General features: G+C 39.2%; 1 protein-coding gene across 1 annotated transcript in view; it reads left to right on the forward strand.

The window, feature by feature from the left end:
- LOC149179206 (transducin family protein / WD-40 repeat family protein) overlaps positions 1 to 23,855 on the forward strand; it is a 133,959-nt gene extending 110,104 nt beyond the window's left edge. Inside the window, exons 5-7 of the mRNA XM_089420563.1 lie at positions 1,020 to 1,445; positions 22,320 to 22,727; positions 23,205 to 23,855. Coding sequence (XP_089276689.1) covers positions 1,020 to 1,445; positions 22,320 to 22,727; positions 23,205 to 23,456 — 1,086 coding nt within the window. The 3' untranslated portion in view covers positions 23,457 to 23,855. The remainder of the gene's footprint in view (positions 1 to 1,019; positions 1,446 to 22,319; positions 22,728 to 23,204) is intronic.
- Positions 23,856 to 24,102: the final 247 nt, after the last annotated feature.

The raw sequence follows: 24,102 nt of genomic DNA on the forward strand, positions 1-24,102 counted from the left end.
TGTCTCTAATGGTTTGGAATCTTGAAAATAAATTTTCCCAGAAAAATTAATTAATGGTTTGGAATCTTGAAAATAAATTTTCCCAGAAAAATTAATTATTTTATGTAATTTTTAAACCGTTTCATAGATTTCGCTTTGACATTTTTTAGGAGTTGCATTTGCACTCCCATATTGTACTCATACTGGTTGTATCCTTCAGTCCCATTGACCTATTTATTGTCTTTTTGGACATTAATAAAATTATCTCGTTGAATCTGGTTTGATCTGAGTCGATCAGAGTCTAGTTCAAAACCCCATTTGGTAGGTGACTGGTTCGAAGACTGGTTCTGAGTTTTAAAATTATGAAATGGCCCACCTTCATTGGATGAGTATGCTAGATGAATGAATGCACTGACTCGAGAGTAGATGACAGGCATCTGAGACTGGCTATCTGTGGATCATGGTAGGGCTGCTGGCTGGGAAATTATATTATAGGAGAATTTTTTTCTCCTAGGGTTACCCATACATGTGGATGGGTAACATGTCCTTTCAATATATTTTCCTTATTCCGCTATATGCAAAATTAAGTAGGTTTCTTGATCTAAGGTAGATCCCAGCAATTTAAAACAATTGAATGATGATAAACTTTTGCTCAGTGATATGTAGATGGAACATTTTACAAGAGAAAATGGGAGAATTTTTCTTTTGTAATCTGAACAGAGAAACTGATTTCTTTTTGGGTTGGAATTCCAGCCCAAATCCTTGGTAAAGTGCGAGGATGGTAATCTCTCATGTGAATTGATCGCCCTCCATTTTTGGGTCTTCTGTTTACACTTGTTCTATATATATTTGTTTAAGTAGTCCCCCTTTCTTCCTTTCAGTTCTTATATTGATTATTCATTTTTGTATTTTCTTTTGGTCATTATTTCTTTTGGCTTGAAAATTACATTATATCTGACAGGTGGATATCTATTCTCTTAACCAGTATGTTTTGTTTTTTTTAATAGTAAGCTAGTATATGACTGTTTTTGTGAATGCAGGTACTTACTGTGTCTGCAGACAAGTCTGCTAAAATATGGGAGATTAGTGAAACTGGTAATGGAACTGTGAAGAAAACATTGACTTTTGGAAGCCAAGGAGGAGCTGATGACATGCTAGTTGGCTGCCTTTGGTTAAATGATCATCTGATTACTGTTTCTCTTGGTGGCATCGTCAGCTTACTCTCTGCAGTTGATCCAGATAAACCACCAAAGACAATTTCTGGTCACATGAAAAGTATAAATGCAATTGCATTATCTCTTCAAAGTGGACAAAGTGAGGTTTGCTCAAGCAGCTATGATGGTGTAATTGTTAGATGGATTCTTGGAGTTGGTTATGCTGGTCGGGTAGAGAGAAAAGATAGTACTCAAATCAAATGCCTGGCAACAATTGAAGGAGAGCTGGTAACTTGTGGTTTTGATAATAAGGTGAAGCCTCCTTCTTGCTTAGAACTTCTGAAATTTGTATCTACGTCTGAGCACTTGTTCTCATGCTTTGTTGAAAATTGCACACCGATTTTCTTCTCTTTCAACATGAACTACATCTTAGATGCAATTCATGGTATATGTCAAAGAAAATGTAGGCATGTAGCATAGAGTTGATTACAATGAGGGATTGAAAAGTGACATAATTTGTATTTATTGTTATGTGCACAGTATTTCACAGTTTGTAAATTACATCACTTTGCTTTTAGTTTGTCATTCCCAATCATGTATCTTAAAAGTTCCTTATTGGATGCTGCTAAATTTTTTTCTTACTCTTACCATAATGCCATTTGTATATAGAGAGTAAAATGTCTTCTGATGCTCATCTGTTCATAACCATCTTATGAGCAAGGTATACACTAGGAAGTTAATAAAATCACATCGTTGGAAGTTCACTTTGCCTTGCTGAACCCCATGTTTACGAGAACTAACTGTTTAGTACTGGTCTAGCATTCATTTATCCAATAATTTACAATTTAAATGCGCTTGGGCCTTACCTAGATTTCAGAGAGGATAACCTTAACAAAATTGACAATTAACAATCCAAAGGTGTGTTTTGTAATTTTTATGAGCACATCTGGATTTGTGAACAACAACAATGTAAGAAAGGCAAGGATTGTTGGCCCATTTATCATGTCCAAAATAGATATTGGTTTTAACTTTTTACTATGTGATTATGGACCCATTGAAGAGCTTGAAACTTGAAACTTGAAAGTGACAACCTGGGGCACAAAGAGCAAGCCTGGAATAGAAAGGGGATGGGAATGCCTGGTGGAAAGAGTGTAGAATGATTGGAAGAAGTTCCACAATCTTTTTGCATAACAAATTGATTGAGAAATCCATCAAACACCCATTCATGGACATTTGTAGGCTATACCCTGTAAGGTTGTCCATAGAACATGCAAAGGTGGAAATCGTGAGGACAGTATTCAGATGTTATTTGCAGAAAGAAGCAAACAAAGCACAGCTCAAAGACAATGAGGTTTATCAGATATGCCTTTAAAGCCCAATGCACCCAGGTCTGATTTGTGAGTGCAAGGAACCTTGGATTTGTGAAGTATTTGTCTGTGATTCAAATCCAAGACTATTCCCATAGTACTGAAATATCCGAGAGATGGTTCACAGGCCACGACAAATGTTTTCCATGGCCAAGAACTGTTTCTCATAATTTGGGATATAGCCCAAAATGTGGAAATTTCGAGTTTGGGAAATGTTTTGTATCATCTGCAAAACATTTCGACTTCCTTGCTGGCAAAACGAAAAGTTTAAAAGGGAAGTGTGTTAAAAAGGGGGTATATCATGAATAATCAATACTGTTGTTATTCGCTTGATAGAATCACAGAACACACACTTCTGGATCTGGTTTTAATGTATCGCAGAATTTGGATCTGGCTTTAATGTATCTCAGAAGAACTGGTGAATTGTGGACTGCTTGTTTCCTGACATGGAATTTACTGTTACATCTACTAAGTTGTCGTCCAGAGGTTGAAATCTGGATTCTGAACGCAAGAAACGTTTTCCATGGCTAATAACTGTTTCTAATAATATGGTATACGTCTCCCAAAGTATGGGAACAATTTTCCAGTTTGGGAAGTGGTTCTCATGGCCTGGGAAACATTTTCACCAGCTTGCAAAAGGATTTGAATGTGAAAAAGGGGGTATGGCATGAAGAATCCTATCAGTAGTGTCATTATGCTCTTGATAGAGTCACAGAACACACTTATGGATTTAATTTTACTGTATCTCAAAAGAAAGAAGAAATGGAAAACTGTGGACTGCTTGTTGTCTGATATGGACTCTGCATCTACCAAGTCGTTTAGGGGTTGAAATATGGACCTATAAGGAATGCCACGTTTGTAAAATAGGTGAACATTCTGTTTCTAGTAATGAGTTATGATGAGTCCTGTAAGGACAATGCAAAGCCCTCTTGCTTGGTTTTCCTTGTTTTTCTTTTGTTGTTGTTTTTCCAGTCATTGGTTCTGTTTTCAGTCTTTCTATTTTGGTGTTCGGTTTTTGCTACTTCTAAGCCATGACTTTTTCCTTCCACCCCATCTTAGGTTGGTTTTGCCATCTGGTAGCTAAAAGATCATCAGGATATGTTAGTTTTTAGAACCCAACATCTGACATTTAATTCCTAGCAAAAAAATTACTGAATAAACACACAACTAGGTTCTTCACAAAATATTCAGTGGAAGCAAATAACAATCTCAATCATAATGATACACAAATTTCTGACCAACAAGTTTTTCGTTAACAAAACCAAACTTACGTGGGCTCTTGTCTTGGGATAATGTCCCCCTTGAGAAAAATACAAAATACAAAAACTTTGATATCTCCAGATCTATATCTCCAGCTTCTCTGCACTCCCTTGGACCTAACACGACACTCATTGAGTTGCCGCTCTCAATCTTGTGCTGCTGCTGTTGTGTCTATCTCCTCTCCTCAACCTTGTTTTTATAACTTTACATTGAGCTAAAACCCTAATCTCAAAGTGATTGATGGTCGAGATTAGATCTCGCCTAATTTGAGATCAATGACTAAGATTAAAACAAAATGGCTAAGGTAAATTACTTTTCTTTTCCTAAGTTTCTATTAGCTCAATAGGCCAAAATATTAATATGTGCTTTTTCCTAAGTTAGACATAGGCTAAGTTACATCAACAATTTGTTCAACCACTTAGAGCAAGTGTTTTAAGTAGATTGTGGGCGACTTTTGAATGCCTAGACACAAGACCTGTGCATAAGTACCTGCTCGAGCTACAAACTTCAACACTCTCTCTTAGTGAGGGAGGTACTTCTGCCCCCTGAAACTGTCTTGGATCCTGCACTTGTTTTCGTTGCCTTAGCTACTCCTTTTGAACTCAAAGCCTTTTTGCCACCTGGTCTAGAAATATCCTCGAAGTCGGACTCCCCTTGGCGTTGCACCTAGAAGCCTCCTGCTCTTGAAAAACCTTCTTGACAGACGTGGAGGAATTTGCCAGTTGCTCCTCCCTACCTGAACTTGAAGGGTGATTCCTTCTGAGCTACTCAATCTTAGGAGCCTCCCGCTCCTTGTTCTTTGTCACTTCAATGCTTGTCATTGCTCTAGTGCTAAGTCCTTCTAGCATTGCTATGGGTTAGTGTTAGTCATTTAAGACATCCATGAACTCTACTACCAAACCCTCGATTGGTATGGTCTCCCTCTCTCCCTAGGTTGACCACCGCCAATCCTGTTGGTTGCTAGTATTGTCCTTTGTACCTACTTCGCTGGCTGAACCTTGCCAACACTCATTGCCTATCGCAATAGTTCCCCTGCCCGGCGACTCTGGCTAGCCATTGTGACTCGCAACTACTTGATCATGCCAGAAGGGTGTTTTGCTTGTGGCATGATCCTCTGTGCTATCTCCTTGCACAGTTCTCTGCAACCCTATCAACTTAGAATAACGCCCAATGACTAACTCCACTAAACCCGCACAACCCTACACTTTGCTTGTCAACCACTTCATAGTTGCAGAACTTGCTCACAGTCCTGCCTGACCTCTTTGTCGGTTGTTCGTGGTTGAATTCGACATTGACTGGCTTGTACCCACTGGTGGCATTTCCCTTTCGGCTTGGGTATCCTTGAGACCTTTTCCAGTGGATGTATCTTGTGCTAATGACTCGGGCCCTGTTGACCATTTACATGTCAACAGTCCAAGAAGCAGAGTATAAAGCATTCAAATACAATTTTTGAGTCAATATCATCATTGTAATCCCAAATTCTGCTTCTATATTGTAAAAAATATTCTAGTATGAATATTAAGCCATGTAACAACACCTAGGTAAGCCTATGATTCTTCTCAAAACATTTCACTCGAGGGAGTTTTTTAACCTTACCAAATTATCTGTGTTTCTATACACGCATATTTGGCAGAGTTTTTCTCCTAGATATACCCCAAAGCTAGCGTGGAGCTCATTGACAAGGTCTTAGGTGAGTCCTAGTGTTACTGAGCCTTTGTACTTTATCATACTAGATCATTTGTCTTGAGTCACAAAATTTGGCTATCTTAAAAGTTTGAGTCTATGTGTAATTTCCCCTTCTAAGGGTTGATTTTGCAATATCTTGATGTAAAAATATTTTGGTGAGTGGTTACTCATGATTAGACACCATTGCCAAAAGTATTTTAGAAGTTGGAAAAAATATTTAATCCCCTCTTGAGTCTTAATTATTTTCTAGCAAGAATAAAAGAAAATAATTAGCCAAAAAATTAATTAATTTGTGTGAAAAATAAAATGAATGGAATAATTAATTACCCTCCTATGAAAATTGAGAATCCCACCGGAATTTACTACTGCAACAACTGAGTAAACTTCTCCTATTTGTTAATCTATGAAACAAATTATTTACTCCTTCCTACAACAAATATTGAAGCTAACACACTGCAACCTACACTATTTAAATTATATGTCGAAAACAAGAACAAAACAACAAAGAAAGATACACACAAGTGATACAGTATTTTTTGGACAAATGTCCCCAGAAAAACCTAATGCGGGAAAACCGGTGAAACAACTCTGAGGGTTTTATATTATTAAGTAGTAGTTTTTGAATACAACTCTGGATGCCCTTCTGGCAATCCAGTTACAGAGAAAATAAACTGGCATAAAAACTTAGTGAGATTACCTCACTCTACTTGACAAATCCTGGTTGTTTCGACAGTTGAACCAACTATCCTCAGCTATCTCTGCGCTGGCCTTGCGTCAGCCTCAAAAGGCTCTGTGTTAGCTCAACTAAGAAATGTCTTGCCTTCTGGAGCAGTTTCCAGCCCTCCTGGCTCAGAAACGTTAGCTCCTCTGCAAAACTCGGACTTCTGATCTGGATGATAGTGTTGTCTCTGCGTGAGCCCTTCTGGCTCAGCGTCAAGTTCTGCATGGGCCCTTTTGGCCCAATGTCAACCCTTCTGGTGTCTCTTTGCTGCTTATCCTGGGTCTTAGAGAAGATACTCCAACCCAACTATCCTTGCCCCTCACTGCAATAACTCACTATCGAAAATCTCCCAGCAGCTGCTCTGCTTCAGAGAATCGATTCTCTAAACTCTCTGTATGTTTTTTCAAATGACCCTCAAGTCTCCTTGAATAATCTCCTCGTTGACATTCAACGACCCAGATTAGAAGCTAATCAATGGTTAAGATCATTTCTGCTTGATCCTCGTCTTCTTCTAGAAGTTAGACCCAAAGTTAGATTAATACCCATTAATTATTTTATTTTCCTAAGTTTAGACTTAGGGTCCCTTTAGAAATAATTAATTATTTTAATAAAACCGTTTCTGGGTGGAATTTTCCAAAACGCTTTTGGTTTCTTTGGAATACATGTGCCCAAGCCTCCCTACAAAATTTGAGACTTAGAGCACATCCGATGCTACTAGAAATCAACACTCCCTCTTAGCGAGGAATGTGCTCTAGCAATGCAACCTGCTGAAGCATCTCTATGTTCTATAACATCTCCTTCTGCACTACCGATGCCTGACATGCTGTCCACCAACCACTGCGCAAATGCTGCATCTGTATTGCTGCTGACCCTGCCACTATTAACACTGCATTCGTACTGCAACTTCCTCTGAATTTTTACATCCGTGCTGCGGCTAGCATTGCCATTGCCAACTTCCTCTGCATTGCAAACTGCTGCTGCTACTGCATCAACAACAGAAAAGCATCCCAAATTACTGAACTAACTGTGTTTAGTATGATACCATGTGAATGTTGGAGCCTGATTGCTGCTAGTATCTGCGCTGACCTTCTGAATCTACTGCGCTGCTGTTGACTACAGCTTTGTGCCATCTGCATTGCTTCCAACTCTGCTTTGCGCTGCTTAGCCTTTGGCGCTCCTTGCCACTGCTACTATCTCTCCGACACTCCTCGACACCATTCGACACTAGTCCATCCTGCTACTTTAGTTCTGGGCTCCTGTAGCAAGACAATGATCCCAAAGGTGGGCTCCTCAAGGATCCTGCCCATCTGTAGCTCTTTCGAACTACAACTCCATATCAGCCCACCTCCCTCCTGGAGGTATCCTGGTTGCAGTGTTCCACGGGGACTCCCCCCCCCCCCCCCCCCTAGGGGTCTAGTTTCCTCGCTCCCTCATGCTCCGGGGACTTGGGGACGAGTAGGGGACGTTTCCCCACACTCCCAAAAATGAGGAAACTCAAGGGGACGTGCCAGGGGGTCGTTTCCCTTTTTTGAGGGGGCGTTTCCGAAAAGGGGGATGAGGGGGGTTGTTTCCCGTCTACATCTTCCACTGCTAATGTTTTGGAGGTTGATAATATGACAGGGTGTAAGATTCCAACATCAAGTCGTATCCTGATCTCACATATGTAGAGCATGTTTTGTTGCAGGATGAAGAAACGACTCAACCCCATCACTAATAAGTAATATAATTGTTAATATTTCTAGATACCAGAGTCTCCAAGGTATAAGTACACGCACCACCCTCATATTCTTTAAATAACGTCACTCGCATTCCTATATCGCTGGAAAACAATGTATTTTGATCACTCCAAATATATATACATAAACTCCAGGATGTGCATATTCGTTTGACGAAATGGTGTACGAAATTTTCATATAGAATGTATATACACGTTGGAAGAAAGTGGTTGACTGAAGACACTCCCTTCTCAGCATTATATTTGTATTTTTGATGACTTTATAGATGCAACGATTTCTGTCATTGACTTAATATATGTGTCTGGTTTAGCAGAATTGTCGAGATCTCTGGAGATTTGAAATGAATATAATTATGCTATTAAGCAGCAACTGTTCTTGAAAGTTTGAAGCAACGCCCGCTCAGACCGCATGGCCTTTAATCCCGTAAGAAGCTAAGGATTTCGAGGGAAGATTGCCGTGGCTTGTGAGAAAAATTGTATTGCTAAGTGGCTTATCCTTAATTTCACACCGTGCTTTATAAAGTTGTTCTTGCAGGTCTAAAAGAAAACATTAGATTTGATTGTTATGGGTAAAATTGGGATTGAATTTTGTAATAGATTGTTTAGTTTAAGTGGTTTGGTTTGGTTTGGTGAATTTTGTAATAGATTGTTTAGTTTATGATGTATGATTATAAATTAGAATTTTAAATTTATATGATATTAGAAATTTAGATAATGATATTCATATCAATGATCATGCTTTGCAGCTTTTCAATTGTCATAGTGGAATCAATTAATAAATTATATTTTATATTTATAAGTTTTTAAGACCCTGACACTCCCCCACGTTTCCTAAAAAATGGTGGGGAGCTTTTGCATAGGTTGCTCCCGCACCTCCTCACTCCCTCGCCCCCTCGTCCCGGAACCTTGGTGGAATATTGCCTCCTCGATCTGCACAGGTGCAGCCTTCGGATCATGCTTCTCATCTTTGTCCTTCTTCCTGAGAGGACACTGTGTTGCGTAGTGACCCATTTCACCACACTTGAAGCACTTTATCTTCGAGACGTCCTTCTTACGTCTCCGCTGCTCTTGCTACCCCTTCAATGCAAGGGTTGTATTATCCTCCTCCTCCTTGGGCTTCGACCCACTGCTGCTGCTTCTGTCAAGCTTGCACTTGACCAAGTCTCTCCTCAGCTCCTCTTGTTTGAGAGCTACCCACATCTCATCCCAATTTGGTAAAGTCGCCCTGCCCAGGATACTCTGGACAAAGACTTGCCACTCATTTGAGACAGAATTGAGGGCCAGTCTAACCAACTCTGAGTCTTGAGGTGTAGACCCCACAATAGATAACTCATCACGGGTCTCCTGAAGCTTCGTGAGGAATGGATCCACATGCTCCCCCTTTTGCATCTAAGTAGATCTCAGCTTTTGCTCCAAGTACATCTTCTGCTGCTGAGAAGATCCTTGATACAACATAGATAATGCATCCCACATCTCTTTAGCAGTCCCTCTATTAGCGATGTGACAGACCACATGATTCTTCACTTCGTCGAGGATTCATCTCAGCTCGATACTTCTTCAATGGATTTGCATCTGTAGGCACAACTACCATGCTATCGATATATATCTTGAGGGCATGCTCATCTAGAAGGAATCACATCCTTGCCTTCCAGATGACATAGTTGGATGCTCCGTCCAACCTATCCTGATCCCTCAAGCCACTGGTTGCCATCCCTGCCACTGAAAAGTTAAAAAATGTCGAAAATCTCCTTTCTGGTTCTTACTGTTGCTGCTCAGCCAATAAGAAAGCGGACTTCGTGGCGGGAAGTCTACTGAGGAAAACTTCCCTCAACCGTGCTTCTTCCTTCTCTTCTGACGTCTTTCTGCCCAGCAGAATGGCTTGCAAAAAACACTGCGTCCCTCCAACTTTTCCTCACGCTGAGTCTTTAGTGCTGCTCCCTCTTCCCCGACAAGATCTCGAACTGGAAGTCCTCTCTGTCGACTCACTCAGAGAGAGACTACCTCAAAATTCAGCCCTCCAGCTAGAACTGCGCAAACCCTCTGGGGTTTTGAATTGCTGCCTCCTGCAGCTTTTTCGACCTCCCTCTTTTGCTCAGCGCTGGGTTCTCTGGCACTGTTCTTCTTGCTTCACCTGCACTAGCTCCGATACCATGTGAAAATTCGAGAATCCCACCCGAATCTACTACTGCAACAATTGATTAAACTTCTCCTATTTGTTAATCTTTGAAACAAATTATTTACTGCTTCCTACAACAAATATTGAAGCTAACACAATGCAACCTAAACCATTTAAATTATATGCCCAAAACAAGAACAGAACAACAGAGAAAGATACACACAAGTGACATAGTGTTTTTTGAACAAATGTCCTCGAAAAAACCCAATGCGGGAAAACCGGTGCAACAACTCTGAGGGTTTTATATTATTAAGCATTAGTTTTTGAATACAACTCTGGATGCCCTTGCGACAATCCAGTTACAGAGAAAATAAACTGGCAGAAAAACTTAGTGAGATTACCTCACTTTACCCGGAAAATTCCAATTGTTCCGGTAGCTGAACCAACTGTCCTAGGCTATCTTTGCGCTGGCCTTGTGTCAACCTCGAAAGGCTCTGCGTTAGCTCAAATGGGAAACATCTTGCCTTCCAGAGCAGTTTCCAGCCCTCTTGGCTCAGAAACGTTAGCTGCTCTACAAAACTCAGGCTTTTACTCTGGATGATTGCGCTGTCTCTGCGTGAGCCCTTCTGGCTCAACGTTAAGCTCTGCATGGGCCCTTCTGGCCCAACGTCAACCCTTTTGGTCTCTCTCTACTGCTTATCCTGGGTCCGGGAGAAGATACTCCAACCCAACTATCCCTGCCCCTCACTGCAACAACTCACTATCGAAAATCTCCCGGCAGTTGCTCTGCTTTAGAAAATCAATTCTCTGAACTCTCTGTATGTTTTTCCAAATGGTCCTCAAGCCTCCTTAAATAATCTCCTCGTTGACATTCAACGACCCAAATTAGAAGCTAATCAATGGCTAAGATCATTTCTGCTTGATCCTCGTCTTCTTCTAGACTTTACACCCACAATTAGATTAATACCCATTAATTATTTTATTTTCCTAAGTTTAGACTTAGGGTCCCTTTAAAAATAATTAATTATTTTAATAAAACCGTTTTTGGGTGGAATTTCCCAAAACACTTTTGGGTTCTTTGGAATACATGTGCCCAAGCCTCCCTGCAAAATTTGAGACTTAGAGCACATTCGATGCTACTAGAAATCAACACCTCCAAGTGGAAAAATCATTCAAAAATTATTTGAGGCTATTTTCAAAGAAAAATATTCAAGTCAAAGGATAAAAGCCTCATTTCCAAGGCAGAAGGACCTAGTCCAGAAATTTGTTGGGTCAGAGAAGATTATTTTCCAACAAATCAAAGTTTTTGGACCAAGCAATTGAATATTTTGCACAAGTAACGATAATTCAATTTTTTGGAGGTCCTCCATGGTCCAGAAGTCAAGGTTTGACCCCTCCAACACAATGGACAAGGCAAATCAAATTCTTTTGGAGATTTGTTCAAGCTAATCAAGGGATCGATTTTTTTCTTCAAGGATCAAGCCATGGATCGGTGCAACTAGCCATTATTTCCATTTGGAGGAGATAATCCCTCCGATTTTTCTATATAAGGAAGCTTTCAAGCTCCTAATTGTAACTGGGAACTTCCTCTGGATCAATTTTTTTTTTTTGTACTGAGCTAAGCTCTGCTGGAATACTTTTAATAAAAGTCTTTGGGGTTTCAATTCAAGGTGTCTCTTTCTTGATGATTCATGGTATGTGTTGAATGGGTTTAATGCTTTAAATTTGTTCTTTAACTGAAGATTATTGTTTCATAGCCAGTGGTTGGATTATTTATTAGCACATGTTTCTTGCTTTAGGTATTGGGTTAGAGTAAACACATTGAAGCTGGTAAATCTACTAGGCATCTCTAGATTTCTAGTCGATTTGTGTGAATTGAACCCCTTTGAAACTAATAATCCATCTTTCGAGTGTGTAGAGATTTTCAGGTGATTGAGCCCTTGGGGAAAACCCCCAAGTTCATGGACTTTGAGGTGACCACATCTTGTTTGGACCTCGAGCTTATCTAACAGTTTATGGTGTAGGGACTTGGCTTGTACATTAAATAAAATTATTTCTGGCACTATTTTCAAAATCTACCTGGGCTTTAAATGATTCATTTGCTAAAAGAGCTAATATTTCTCTTGTAGATATTGTAAATAATTTTCTAACCCTTGTATATTTTTTTTTTGTAAGCTTGGTGGGACTACATCATCATGTCCAATATATCACCCTGATCGGGGCGAGGAATTGTATCGATGACTTCACATCAAGGAGTGCCTTAATAGAGCACCTGATCACCATCTATCTAAGACCCCGTGGACCTCTAACCCTTGTTTATTATTTTTCTTTTTGTAAATAAGATTTTTGGGTTTTTATTTTAGAATTTTGTAGATCTTGTGGCTTGGTTCTCTTTATTCGACTTGTAGGTGCCATTAGCTCAAGGATTCATAGACAAATCTGATGTAAGGGGCTTGAGACACTCACCTAGCCTAGACGACTAGGGTTTGGGCCTAAATTTGCCTAAGAAGGAGCCGTCCAGCCAAACGAAGGAGAGCATTCAACATTTGAGGGTTGATTTGGGGTCTAAATGCCCCAAGCTACAAGACCCAAGTGACAAAATCTCAATGTTTAGCCTCCTTGAGGAAGTCGCTAGCCTTAGACAGTTAATTCACTATAGAATTTGGGGGTTCTTAAGTGTTTAACATCTGAAGTGGTTTTGCAGGTGGTTTCCCAAGGTCATAATCATTGTTTTGGACATCTTTTCAACATTTTTTGGCTTATCTAGCCTAGCCGCAAGATTTTTAAGCCCTTTGAGATCTAGCTGCAGGGGTTTGAGGGCATGTAGCCCTAACCACAACCCCTAAGTGGCCATTAGAGGATGGCCGCAACCTTATCTTGGGCTAATAGTTCTAGCCGCATCCTTAAAGGGGACTAGTAACCTCATTACATGTGGTTTGGCACTAATATTTTGTGATTGCAGACCTAAATATCACTTTTGGCAAAGGGTTTTAAGGAGTTTCCATCATTAGATTGGCATTGAGTTTTTCTGATCTCATTTGGGCTTGAAAAATTGTGAATTTGTGGACCAATCTTGGTTTTGCAGGTTCATTATCCATTGAAGAAGGGTTTCAAGGGCTTAAAGTTCATTTGTTTTATCATCCAAGGCCTTTGAGGCCTAGCCTTTAGACTTAAGGCCACTTCTAGGCCTGGCCACAAGCAGTAGAGGGCTTAAAAGCCCTAGCCGCATGCTCTAAGTGGGCTGATCCATCATCAATCTTGCTTTTACACTAATATATTTGAGTCAATGTTATTAGAACCGGACCGGTCATCGAAACGGAAAAGCTTGTGGACCAGGAACTGACCGGAGCCAGAAAAAAACCGGTTTACCAAAAACACATAAAATATTCATATTTTAAAGAAAAACAGATATATTCATGTGCATCCATATGAATCCAAACCATTTATACACAAATATGCAAAAGTTCTCATTTATATAGCAAGTAATAGTGCATATAACCAAAATAACACTTGGTGCAAAACATCATTGAACCAAAATTTTACAAACATCAAGAAGCAGGCTCTAAAAGGCCTTTATAGTCCAAAATAACATGATAGATCATAGTATTATACTACAACCTACAATACTACAAGCTACAACTACAACAAATCAATGATCAAATCATTAATCATCATCAAAATCATCATCCGATTCCTGATCATCCTCCTCATCCTCATTTGAGGAACGAGTAGCATCGAAGTCTGCAATGGGATTATGGCTTGATTCCCCTGGCCTTGAAGCTGCTACTGGTGCTTCTGATATATCTTCCTCTGCATCCTATGGAGGTGGGTCCAAGTCCAACCAAGAAAGGTCTTCATTGTCAAATGCTGGTGCTTGACTCTCGACAACCCATTTTGATGTTGGATCAAAGTCACCCAAGACAATGTTGCTTGATTTTGGGGTTTTATTTAGCAATTGATTATGCCTCAACCTAAGGTTTTACTGAACAAAAACCATGTCATTCAAATGCTTTTGCTCCAAACGGTTCCTCCTCTTAGTGTGTATATGCTCAAACACTCTAATTCCGCTCACACCTTGAAGCACTACATGTCTTGCTCAAAATTTGAATTGCAAATTTTTGCAATTGAGGGCATTCACTACCAAATTGTTGCCACCAATAGGCTGCAAAAAGGGTGGAAGGAAAAAAAGTATTAGCAAATGAATTTGAAAGTTGAAACTTGGACTCAACGATTGCAAAATTCAAGTTGAAATGGGTAAATATAAGAATTTGCAAATTTTGACAGTTCTTACCTAGGGACTCTTTGTTCTATTTCTTACAATCATAGAAATTCCAAAGGTACCAATACTCTCACTGAAATTCAAGAGCTTGTTATGAATTTGATCTTGAGTCTTGGAATTTGGGACCATGCAATCCCCCTAAAACCTCCCCATCAGCGTCAAAATTTGTAGTGTAATGGTACCTTCAAAATTAAGAAAACAAAAACATATTCATCAAGTCAAAAAAACTAAAAATTAAAACTTATAAGTTATAACTTATAAGCAATGAGCATTGGAATCCAAAATTACATACCTTGAATTTAAGTAGTAGCCAACTGCATGTAAAGCTCTATGGAGTTGTTTGTTCCATATTTCATCAATGATTCTCCATAGAGGAATGTACTTTTGTCTTTATCCCCATATGTTGCCTTTATTTATTCCTTGGCCCAATCCATGGCCTCATAAACAAGCCCCATGTCAGGTTTATCACTATCCACCATCCACAAAAACTCTGACAAGGGACTCACTAAATAGCACAATCTCCTCTGTCTTTGACCAAAATCTTTTTTCAAATACTTGGTCAACCATCTGTTTCCCTTCAGCGTTTTTGCTCCATTGAGATGAATTCCATTCATCACATGAAAACATCTTCCTCAAATTCGATTTTTGTTGAACAAGGGATTGCAACGAAAGGAAGTTGGTTGCAAATCGTGTGATGGTTGATCGAACAAGCTTTTTACCCAGTGTGCTTTCTCATAAGGTTCAAACCCCATGAGTGGTAGATTTACGTGGTTATGGATTTTTCATTTTCCACACATTTCTTCACCCACTCAATTTTGCCGATATCCTCAAGCATGAGGTCCAAACAATGCGCTGCACATGGAGACCACCAAATGGTTGGGTGTTTTTCCTCCAAAATCTTTCCCGCTGCAGCATAGTTAGAGGCATTATCTGTGATAACTTGTACAACATTCTCAACGCCTACTTCCATAACTACTTCATCCAAAGACGAAATAGCAATTGTGCGTTCTTTACCTGATTAGATGCATCAATAGATTTGACAAACATAGTACCTTTTGGACAAGAAATTAAGAAATTTAGTATGGTGCGAGATCTATCATCAGTCCATCCATCAGACATAATTGTGCATCTTGTTTTGGTCCATGATTGCTTGAACTCTGTAAGGTACTCTTGTATTCTTTGGACCTCATTTTGTAAAAGTGGCCCCCTGATATCATGAAAGCTAGGGCCTTTGAAGCCTGCTCCACATGAAGCTATAACATCAATCATGGGCTGATAATATGCAAAATTAGTAGCATTAAAAGGTATGTCTGCATCATACCACCATCTAGCAATGCATTCATATGCAACCTCCTCTATCTTCTTCCATTTAACATCAAGGTTTGGTTGAGAACCAGGGGTGGTGCGGGGTACAAAGAAGGAGTCAATCCCTTTATAGGTTGCTGTCCTCTTCAAGTTAAAAGCACTTGAACTACCCTTTCTAACTGTAGCAGGGAAACTAGAGGAATTTTCAAAACTGGGCACATATTCTTCAAAATCAGGGTCACTAAGCATAACATCATCCCTTTGACTTTTGCCTATTTTTTTAATTCTTTTATTTTCCCCTTTTCTTCATTTTAGGCTTCAATTAAACTTTGCATCTTTGCTTTAAGATTGTCAGAAACATTTTCACAAGGTTTTACTTGTTCTCTCCAATGTGCTAGGTGTTCTTTAATTCTACGGATCCCCCCATCGTTAGTTTTTTTCCCACAATAGTTAGATTTTTATCCCTTGTTCATTTAAATGGCAGTGAACCCAAGCTGGATCATTCTTGTTTTTGGGGGCCATGAGGAAGAAATGAAAAACTTGCATAGAAAACCCCAGGGTTTTTAGAATTCTATGGCATTTTTTTTTATAGAAAAATAAAAGAGTAGAGACAATGAAATCCCTTAAGAAGATTTGTAAATTTTGAGAAGAGAAGAAGCTCCAACCAATCTGAAAATAAACTCTTCAATCAGCTCCAAAATCTCCCTCAGAAATTTGCCAACGAAATCCCTCAAAATAACCTTGCAAATTTCAATAATTTTTGAGAAAAAATAGAAGAAAATAACGGCCACATTTTTTTCCAACAAAAAATTACAAATCTGAATTTTGCATAAAAACACTAGGGTTTTAAAATTTTTAGGGAAAAAAGAATAGATTTTTGAAGAAAAATAGAACATTAATGGTTGAAAAAAATACCTTGAATTTCTCTCTTAATTTTCTAAAGAAAATCAGCTCCAAAATCCTCTAAAATCAGATTTGGAGCAGCCCCTACAAATATGCAAAAAAAACACTGGGTTTTTAATTTTTTTTGAGAAAAAAACTGATTTTTGGAGACAATTGGAACAAAAAAAATGGCAAAAATATTCTTGATTTACCCCCTATTTTTTTTTGGAGAAAATCAACTCCAAAATCCTCTGAAATCAGCTATGTAGCAGCCCCAACAAAAAAAAAAAATTCTTCCACTAGCTCCAAAATCCACTGAAGAAAACCCAAAGATCTCTGAGATTTTTTTTCCTTTGAAGTAGCTTGAAAATCTGCCAACCCAACAGTGCTCCAAGACTCCAATCAACTCTTCAAATCTGCAAAAAATCTCCCTTAGAAAAACCCTGTGAAAAAATCTTCGAATTCTCTTCATCGAACTCAACTCAAGAATTGCAAGAGACTCGAACGAATAGTGTGAGTGAAATAGAGGGGGTGGGGGTGTTTAAATAGCTTTAGGGGGAGGGGAGGGGCTAGAGTAGCGCTAGAAACTAGGAAAAAAAATAAAAAAATTCGTTTTTTTATGCCCAGGCTGCGGGCCTTGCGCACTGGTTTGGATCGGTTTTGCCTCCAACCGGTCGGATCGGCCGGTTCCACTTGAATTGGTTCGGTTCCGATAACATTGATTTGAGTTGTAGAACTTTTCAAAGGCCAATCTCCAAGTTTTAAAGGATACACATCAAGTTTTGGGGCTTGTACTTGCCATATTTGCTCAACTATCATAGTCCCAGGCCTAGAGTTGCCGTAGCTGTGGGGTTTTGAGAGCATTCCTTTGGTTTTCAGTCTAATCATTGGTGGTTGCAGGTGTTGGAAGTTTTACATTGCTCTTTCAAGTCAAAATTAGCCTCTTTTGTGCCCCAACAAGACAAGTTTTCCATTGAATCTAGGTCGGTAGGCCTAAAGGGTTTAATCCTCTCTCCTCTCCTCTCTTTTGTTGGCTGTTATAAATAACCAGATCTGAAGACTAATCTAAACAATGGCATAATCAAGTATTAAACACCTCCAAATAAGCCTAATAACTCTAATAAGTAATAGCTTGTTTTTGTAAGCTTCTCATTCAAGTTTTGGGACTAATTTCTTGTTTTTGTAAGCTTCTCATTCAAGTTTTGGGACTAATTTCATGGTGAAGTCAAGCTGACCTAATTTGTTTAAATCTGAGTAATGGCATTGTTAAATAAGGAGACAACTTAAACAGAGAGGGTAGGGATCAGAGTGTCAACCCTTGCGCTAAGCTTTGTCTCAATTTTGTGTTCAATTTGGGGGACAAGAAGTCCAACCACCCATTGTTTCTAGTTGGTCGATGGCCTTGTGCCCTATGTTGCACCTAGTGACACTATGCCGCTTATCGAATCTACTTGCGTTCGCTGTCTACTAGACTCCTTCGCTGGTGGCTAGCTACCTGTGCTGACATGCTCCTTGATAGTTGCTTGTTCCTTGTGGTAGCCTTTCGACCTCTGCTACCACCGATTTGTTGCTGCCCCCCAAGCTATTGTGCATGTTTGCGACCACTCTTGGCCCCCCATGTCGACATCTGCAGTCTTGCTCTCATGGTCAACCCTTCTGCCACCCCTATAGCTGTCGGGTTCGATAGCTTGCTCTAATCTCTATCAACAACAACATGAATTTGACTTGTGATCCAACTCACAACACTTGCTCTTGTTAGCACTGTTGAACTCAGCTCGGTCCTTGTAGCTACCTCCTCCTTGATTGCTCAAACAATTGTCGTGTCATCCTTGTTCTGTGCACGACTGTTGCTACTCTCTGTGGTCTGATATCAACTTGCTTCTTGACTAACTACTGCCCCAAAACCATCTCGTGGCTTCCTCTCGCTAACCTGTCTCGACCACTACTTTCCTTCACCCGTTTGCGATTGGTTCTAACAATGCCAAGGCTGTTGTCATGCTTATCGGCTAAACCCTTCGTAGCCTCCTCAATGTTAAATTTTATAGGGCTAGATTGTTCTTTGCTGTAGATAATTGCATTTTCAAATATTTTTAACATTTTACATCATATTCACCCCATAACATCATATAAACATTAGCAATTATGTAGAGAACAATATCAACAATTTGGTGAAATAGTAAGGAACAATAGAAGAAAACATGCAAAAATAGAGACACAGGATTTAGGTTTGAGACCAGGGCAAAACCCCACAAGGGGGAAAACCCAACCAAATTTTTCTATTAGATATTCATTAAATGTTCAAGTGAGATACAAAGTACATATACCAATCACATTAGGCCTCCTAGGGCCAATCCAAGTCAGTTCACAACTTCATTTGTGAACTGAATGATATAGAGAGATGTTGCCATATCACAATTCACTAGAAACAATATATCTGTCATCCTCACTGACAAGATATCAACATACATTAGAGATACATTGCCAGTCTCTGCGAGGCACAAGGTCTCTGCCATCAAGGTCACTACCATCATTGCCATGTCAAGGCTAGGTTATCCCTGTCAATGAGATCTCAATCATTAAAAGTACTGCCAACAAGAAGCATTGCTATTAGGGTCACTACATCATGTATCATAGACACTGCCATATCAAACAAGATCACTGCCTTATCAACTAAGGTCACTGCCATCAAGAATACTGCCATAAGAGCATTGTCATGTGCAAGGTCACAACCATCATGTTATCATGATCACACATACATGTCACTAAAATCATACCACGAAAATATACAAGAGTGAGCTTCTTATTAGCCATAGAGATAAGATGCGAGCTACTGGGATCCAAATGAGCCTCTCCAGAATTGATGTGAGCCACTGTAGTATGTTATGTGAACTAGAACCTGAGCCACAAAGATATGTGAACCATTGAGATTTAGTGCGAATTATAGAGTATAGTGCAAGAGCCACAGGGATTGGGCCTTACTAGGAAGATGAACAATGCGAGCTTCTATTGAGGAATGCGAGCCAGTGAGCCTTGCCAAACCACAAATCGACTCACAGAGGCTTACAGACTTGCTTCATTAAAGAGACATACGGTATATGATCTTATTGGAGAGACATACGATTTTGTATAGGAGACATATGGCCTTACATCAGTATATGTGGTCTTGCATACGATGTTGTTGGAGTATACGATCTTTCTCAGAGATACAAAGTTGTAGAGGTAGAGATACGAAGTCGCAGAGGCATATTATCACAAGGAAAGCAAGCTGCAAACCATAAAGATCATACCATAATGTGCGCTGTTATAGAGTCATATCATCGTAGGGAATGCAAGCTAAAGACCACATAAGATCATACCATAATGCGAGTTATTATAGAGTCATATCATCACAGGGAATGCAAGCTCCAAACCATAGAAGAAGATGACATATAAACTCGTCAGATCAGATAGATAATTGCTATTCAAAATTCTTCCAAATCCACAAAGATAGATGTTGTACAAATCTCATCCAATAATAAAGAAGTATCAATAAAAGGGTGCCTAGAAATTCGTCCAAGAGACCTCAAAAGGAGGCCAAATACTACCACAAAAGGAGGCCAAAAATTATCTAAGAAGAGGGCTGAATCCCTTGCCAAATGGAGGAGCTAAGATGCCAATATATAGTTGAATGATCATACGAAGGGTCACCTCTTGTGGATGAGCCGACTTGTTCTATTTGAGGGCCGACATATAATTTTTGGAGGGAAATAAATGAATTCAAATTAATCATAATGATATTTTCTTTGACCACATTAAATAATAATCCTTTTGTCCAAATTGAATTCTTCGTTTGACCAAATTTGAATGTTGCTTGGGGTATACTGGTTTTCCTTTGGGGCAGTAGGGTTTCCCAAGGGAAATTCATCTCGAAGCTGCCCAATTTTCAACACTCAACCGTTGTCCTAGTTTCGGTGGAGTCAGACAGTGTTGGTGGTTGTCGGCCACCCTGACGACCTGCCTTTTTTTTAAAATAAATGATGCCCTAAGATTTTTTTGGCCTTTTCTTTAATTTTTTTTTTCTCTTCGACCGTTGGCTAATTTACTTCGCCCCCTTGAAAAGTAATTTTGCTCATACAATCGTGGCCGAACTTGTCCTCGACAATCCAATATGAACTTGGCTTTTGTGATTTTGAGATCGGTTTTCTTTAGAGTTCCAGCTCTGATACAATGTTAGTTTTTAGAACCTAGCACCTGGTATTTAATTCCTAGCAAAAAATTTACTGAATAAACACGTAGCTAGGTTCTTAACAAAATATTCAACAGAAGCAATCTCAATCACAATGATACACAAATTTCTACCCAAGAATTTTTTCATTGACAAATCCAAACTACACGGGCTCTCGTCTTGGGATAATGGCCCACCTGAGAAAAATATAAAATACAATAACTTGAATAGGATCCAACAGATTTGCCTTAGATCAGTGCTTGATCTCCTTGCTTATCTAGATTTCTAGCCTCTCTGCAAGCCCTTGGACCCAACACACCACTCACTAAGATGCCACTCTCAATCTTCTGTTGTTGTTGTTGTGTCTATCTCCTCTCCTTAACCTTGCTTTTATAACTTTACATTGAGCTAAAACTTTAATCCTAACCCTAATCTCAAAGTGATTGATGAGTGAGATTAGATCTCGCCTGACTTGAGATCAATGGCTAAGATTAGAACAAAATCACTAAAGTAAATTACTTTTCCTAAGTTTCTATTAGCTCAATAAGCCAACATATTAATGTGTTTTTTCTTAAGTTAGACTTAGGCGTAAGTTACATCAGCAACTTGCTCAACCTCGAGCAAGTGTTCCAAGGAGAATGTGGGTGACTTTTGCATGCTGAGACACAAGGACTGTGCAGAAGTACCTACCCGTGCTACAAACTTCAACAAGATCAATGGTAGATGGAAGGATAAAGTGGCCATCAATGGCAGTTCTAGGTTTCAAAAGTGAGATATTCTTTTAACGAAGCTTTCTAAGATTTTAAGGTGCAAAGATTTCTGATCCAATGGGGGAGTCAACTTAAATGATGAAATGCGTCAGCAGTAATGTGTTGATTCCTTAATTGTTTTCAAAATATAAAATTTGTAAAGACATATTCACAGCCATTCCCTTCATATGTACATTTGGTGAAATATGGAATCTATTACCATACTATAAGGACTATGCATTGACATATTATTCAAGTGCAAAACTAGTCATAGGCATCCTTTTGTTTTTCTATCCTACTTCCTAGTTCGTGAACATGTCAGTGATAGGGTACTTGTCAAGGGAGAAATACAGACAATCCATCACTCTAGCTGTCTGGCCTCATAAGCCACGCCATTTTCATTTCAAAATGAAAAGTTGCCAGCTTAGTATTACGAAGTTGTGTTGCTCTTTGACTGAGATTCAGTTGCTTGTCTTGTTTCTGGACCTCCTCCAAATAGGGCCAACTTAGTGCTGTTATTTTGCTGCCTCCTGGCCCTGCGCCATTCCAAAGTCTGGTTTGCTGTATTCATCAATTGTTTTTTTTTTTTCCATTTTTCTTCAGTAGGATACATACTTATTTGTCATTGTCAGTGGATTTACAAAGTAACCTTTGAATCATCATTGCGACACTGGTGCTCCCTCAAATTTCAAGCATTTTTTGTTCGTTGTTCACCTTTAGGCTTTTTCTGTCTTCAGCAAAGATGTATTTATTGAATCTTCAAAAATGTCATAGTTATATTTCATGTTTTCCTCATTGTCAAATCTCAATGCGGAACTTGATTTCCTTGCAGTACATACTACAAAATGCTTAACCTGTAATTCTTTGCTTTATGACAAACAGGTGAGAAGGGTACCTCTGCTATCAGAGCAACATAAAGAGTCAGAACCAATTGACATTGGAGCACAACCAAAGGATCTAGATGTTGCAGTTGGTTGCCCTGAGCTTACTTTTGTTTCCACTGATGCTGGGATAATAATTATTCGTGGGTCAAAAATAGTATCAACTACTAATGTTGGGTATGCAGTGACTGCAGCTGCAATATCACCTGATGGAACAGAGGCTGTGGTTGGTGGTCAGGATGGGAAATTGCGTGTGTACTCCATCAAAGGTGACACTCTTCTGGAAGAGTCAGTCCTTGAAAGACATCGTGGTCCAATAAATGCGATCCGCTTTTCTCCTGATGGATCCATGTTTGCATCAGGAGACCTGAATAGAGAAGCAGCTGTATGGGACCGTATTACTAGAGAGGTAGGAATTCTCAAATCTGAATGTTTAATATGATACATGAGTTGGGGATGATGTATCATAATCCATTAATCATTTTTGCATGCATATGCCCACACTTGCATCCTATGTTATTTAGGAGCATATACCTGGCCATCAAACTTCATATTCTTTTAAGGTATGCATTGAGCATGTAATTTTATAGTTTCCCATGGTTTCTATATTTCTTCAGTCTTTCCTGACATGCATTGTTCAATTTCTTAAACCATCCCGATATCCAGGAGTTTCTTCAACCAGGTCTCCTGATTGGAGATTGCTCTTTTCCATGACATTTCAACTAATATATTCTCACCAGTTTGTGACTGGTCATAGAGCTCTCTCAATTTTTACTGTACTGTTTTTTGTTTTGTTTTGAAAAGTAAATCTACTGAGGTAATGATGATGGGTTTTTGATTTACTTGATTGAAATTTCACATGCATTTTATTGTGCGTCTGTTGCAGGTGAAACTTAAGAACATGGTTTACCACACTGCACGTATCAATTGCATTGCATGGTCTCCAGATAGCTCTAAAGTGGCAACAGGCTCTCTTGATACCTGCATTTTGATATATGAGGTGGGAAAACCAGCATCCAGCCGAATTACAATTAAGGGGGCTCATTTGGGAGGGGTTTATGGTCTAGCTTTTAGTGACCAGAGTACTGTTATAAGTGCAGGAGAAGATGCATGTGTCCGTGTGTGGAGTCTCCCATAGCTCTGTAATGTCTGGATCTAATAATTTATATTTAGGGTATAGGGATAGATGTCTTGACATACAAGCATGGTTATTGATGCCATCTTGTGCCATGTTTGTAGTGCTTTTGCATGAGTTCAAATGTCTTTGTGACATATTGTCTTGAACCACCGAGGATATATCATATTATCTTGTAGATGGTTTCAAAAGGTGCTGCTTATCTGGGGATAATGGGGAGCATGTAGTTTTTCCTTTTTTTTTTTACTGTTATAATTTATGACTTTCTGGTAGCTTCGATGCTCGAGCTCTTTACTTTGGTGCAAAGAGTGGACTTGCAATTTGTATATGGTTGTTTTCTGGATTTGTTTAACCAATTCTGTATTTTAAATCTTAGTAACTTTCAAAACGTTTTACTAGTTCCGTTTATAGTTTAAATCATGATTTATATCAACTACTGATCCTCTCCTGCAAGGCAACTGAAATTGACCCTTTTCAATGGCCATCCAATCCACTATCCTGTTTTTTTCCTTATATTTTTCTATAATTTTCACAATGTTTGAGTTGTATGCCTATCAGCAGAGAAGACTGGCCACATGTGAACTAGGCTAAGACTGATGCTTTGAATTAAATCATCATTTTCGATGCCACATGTGAACTAGGCTAAGAC

Source organism: Pinus tabuliformis, chromosome 4_1 (genome assembly GCF_031772625.1).
Source record: "Pinus tabuliformis cultivar Carrire ecotype Pingquan chromosome 4_1, CPIR1, whole genome shotgun sequence".
Taxonomy (NCBI): domain Eukaryota; kingdom Viridiplantae; phylum Streptophyta; class Pinopsida; order Pinales; family Pinaceae; genus Pinus; species Pinus tabuliformis.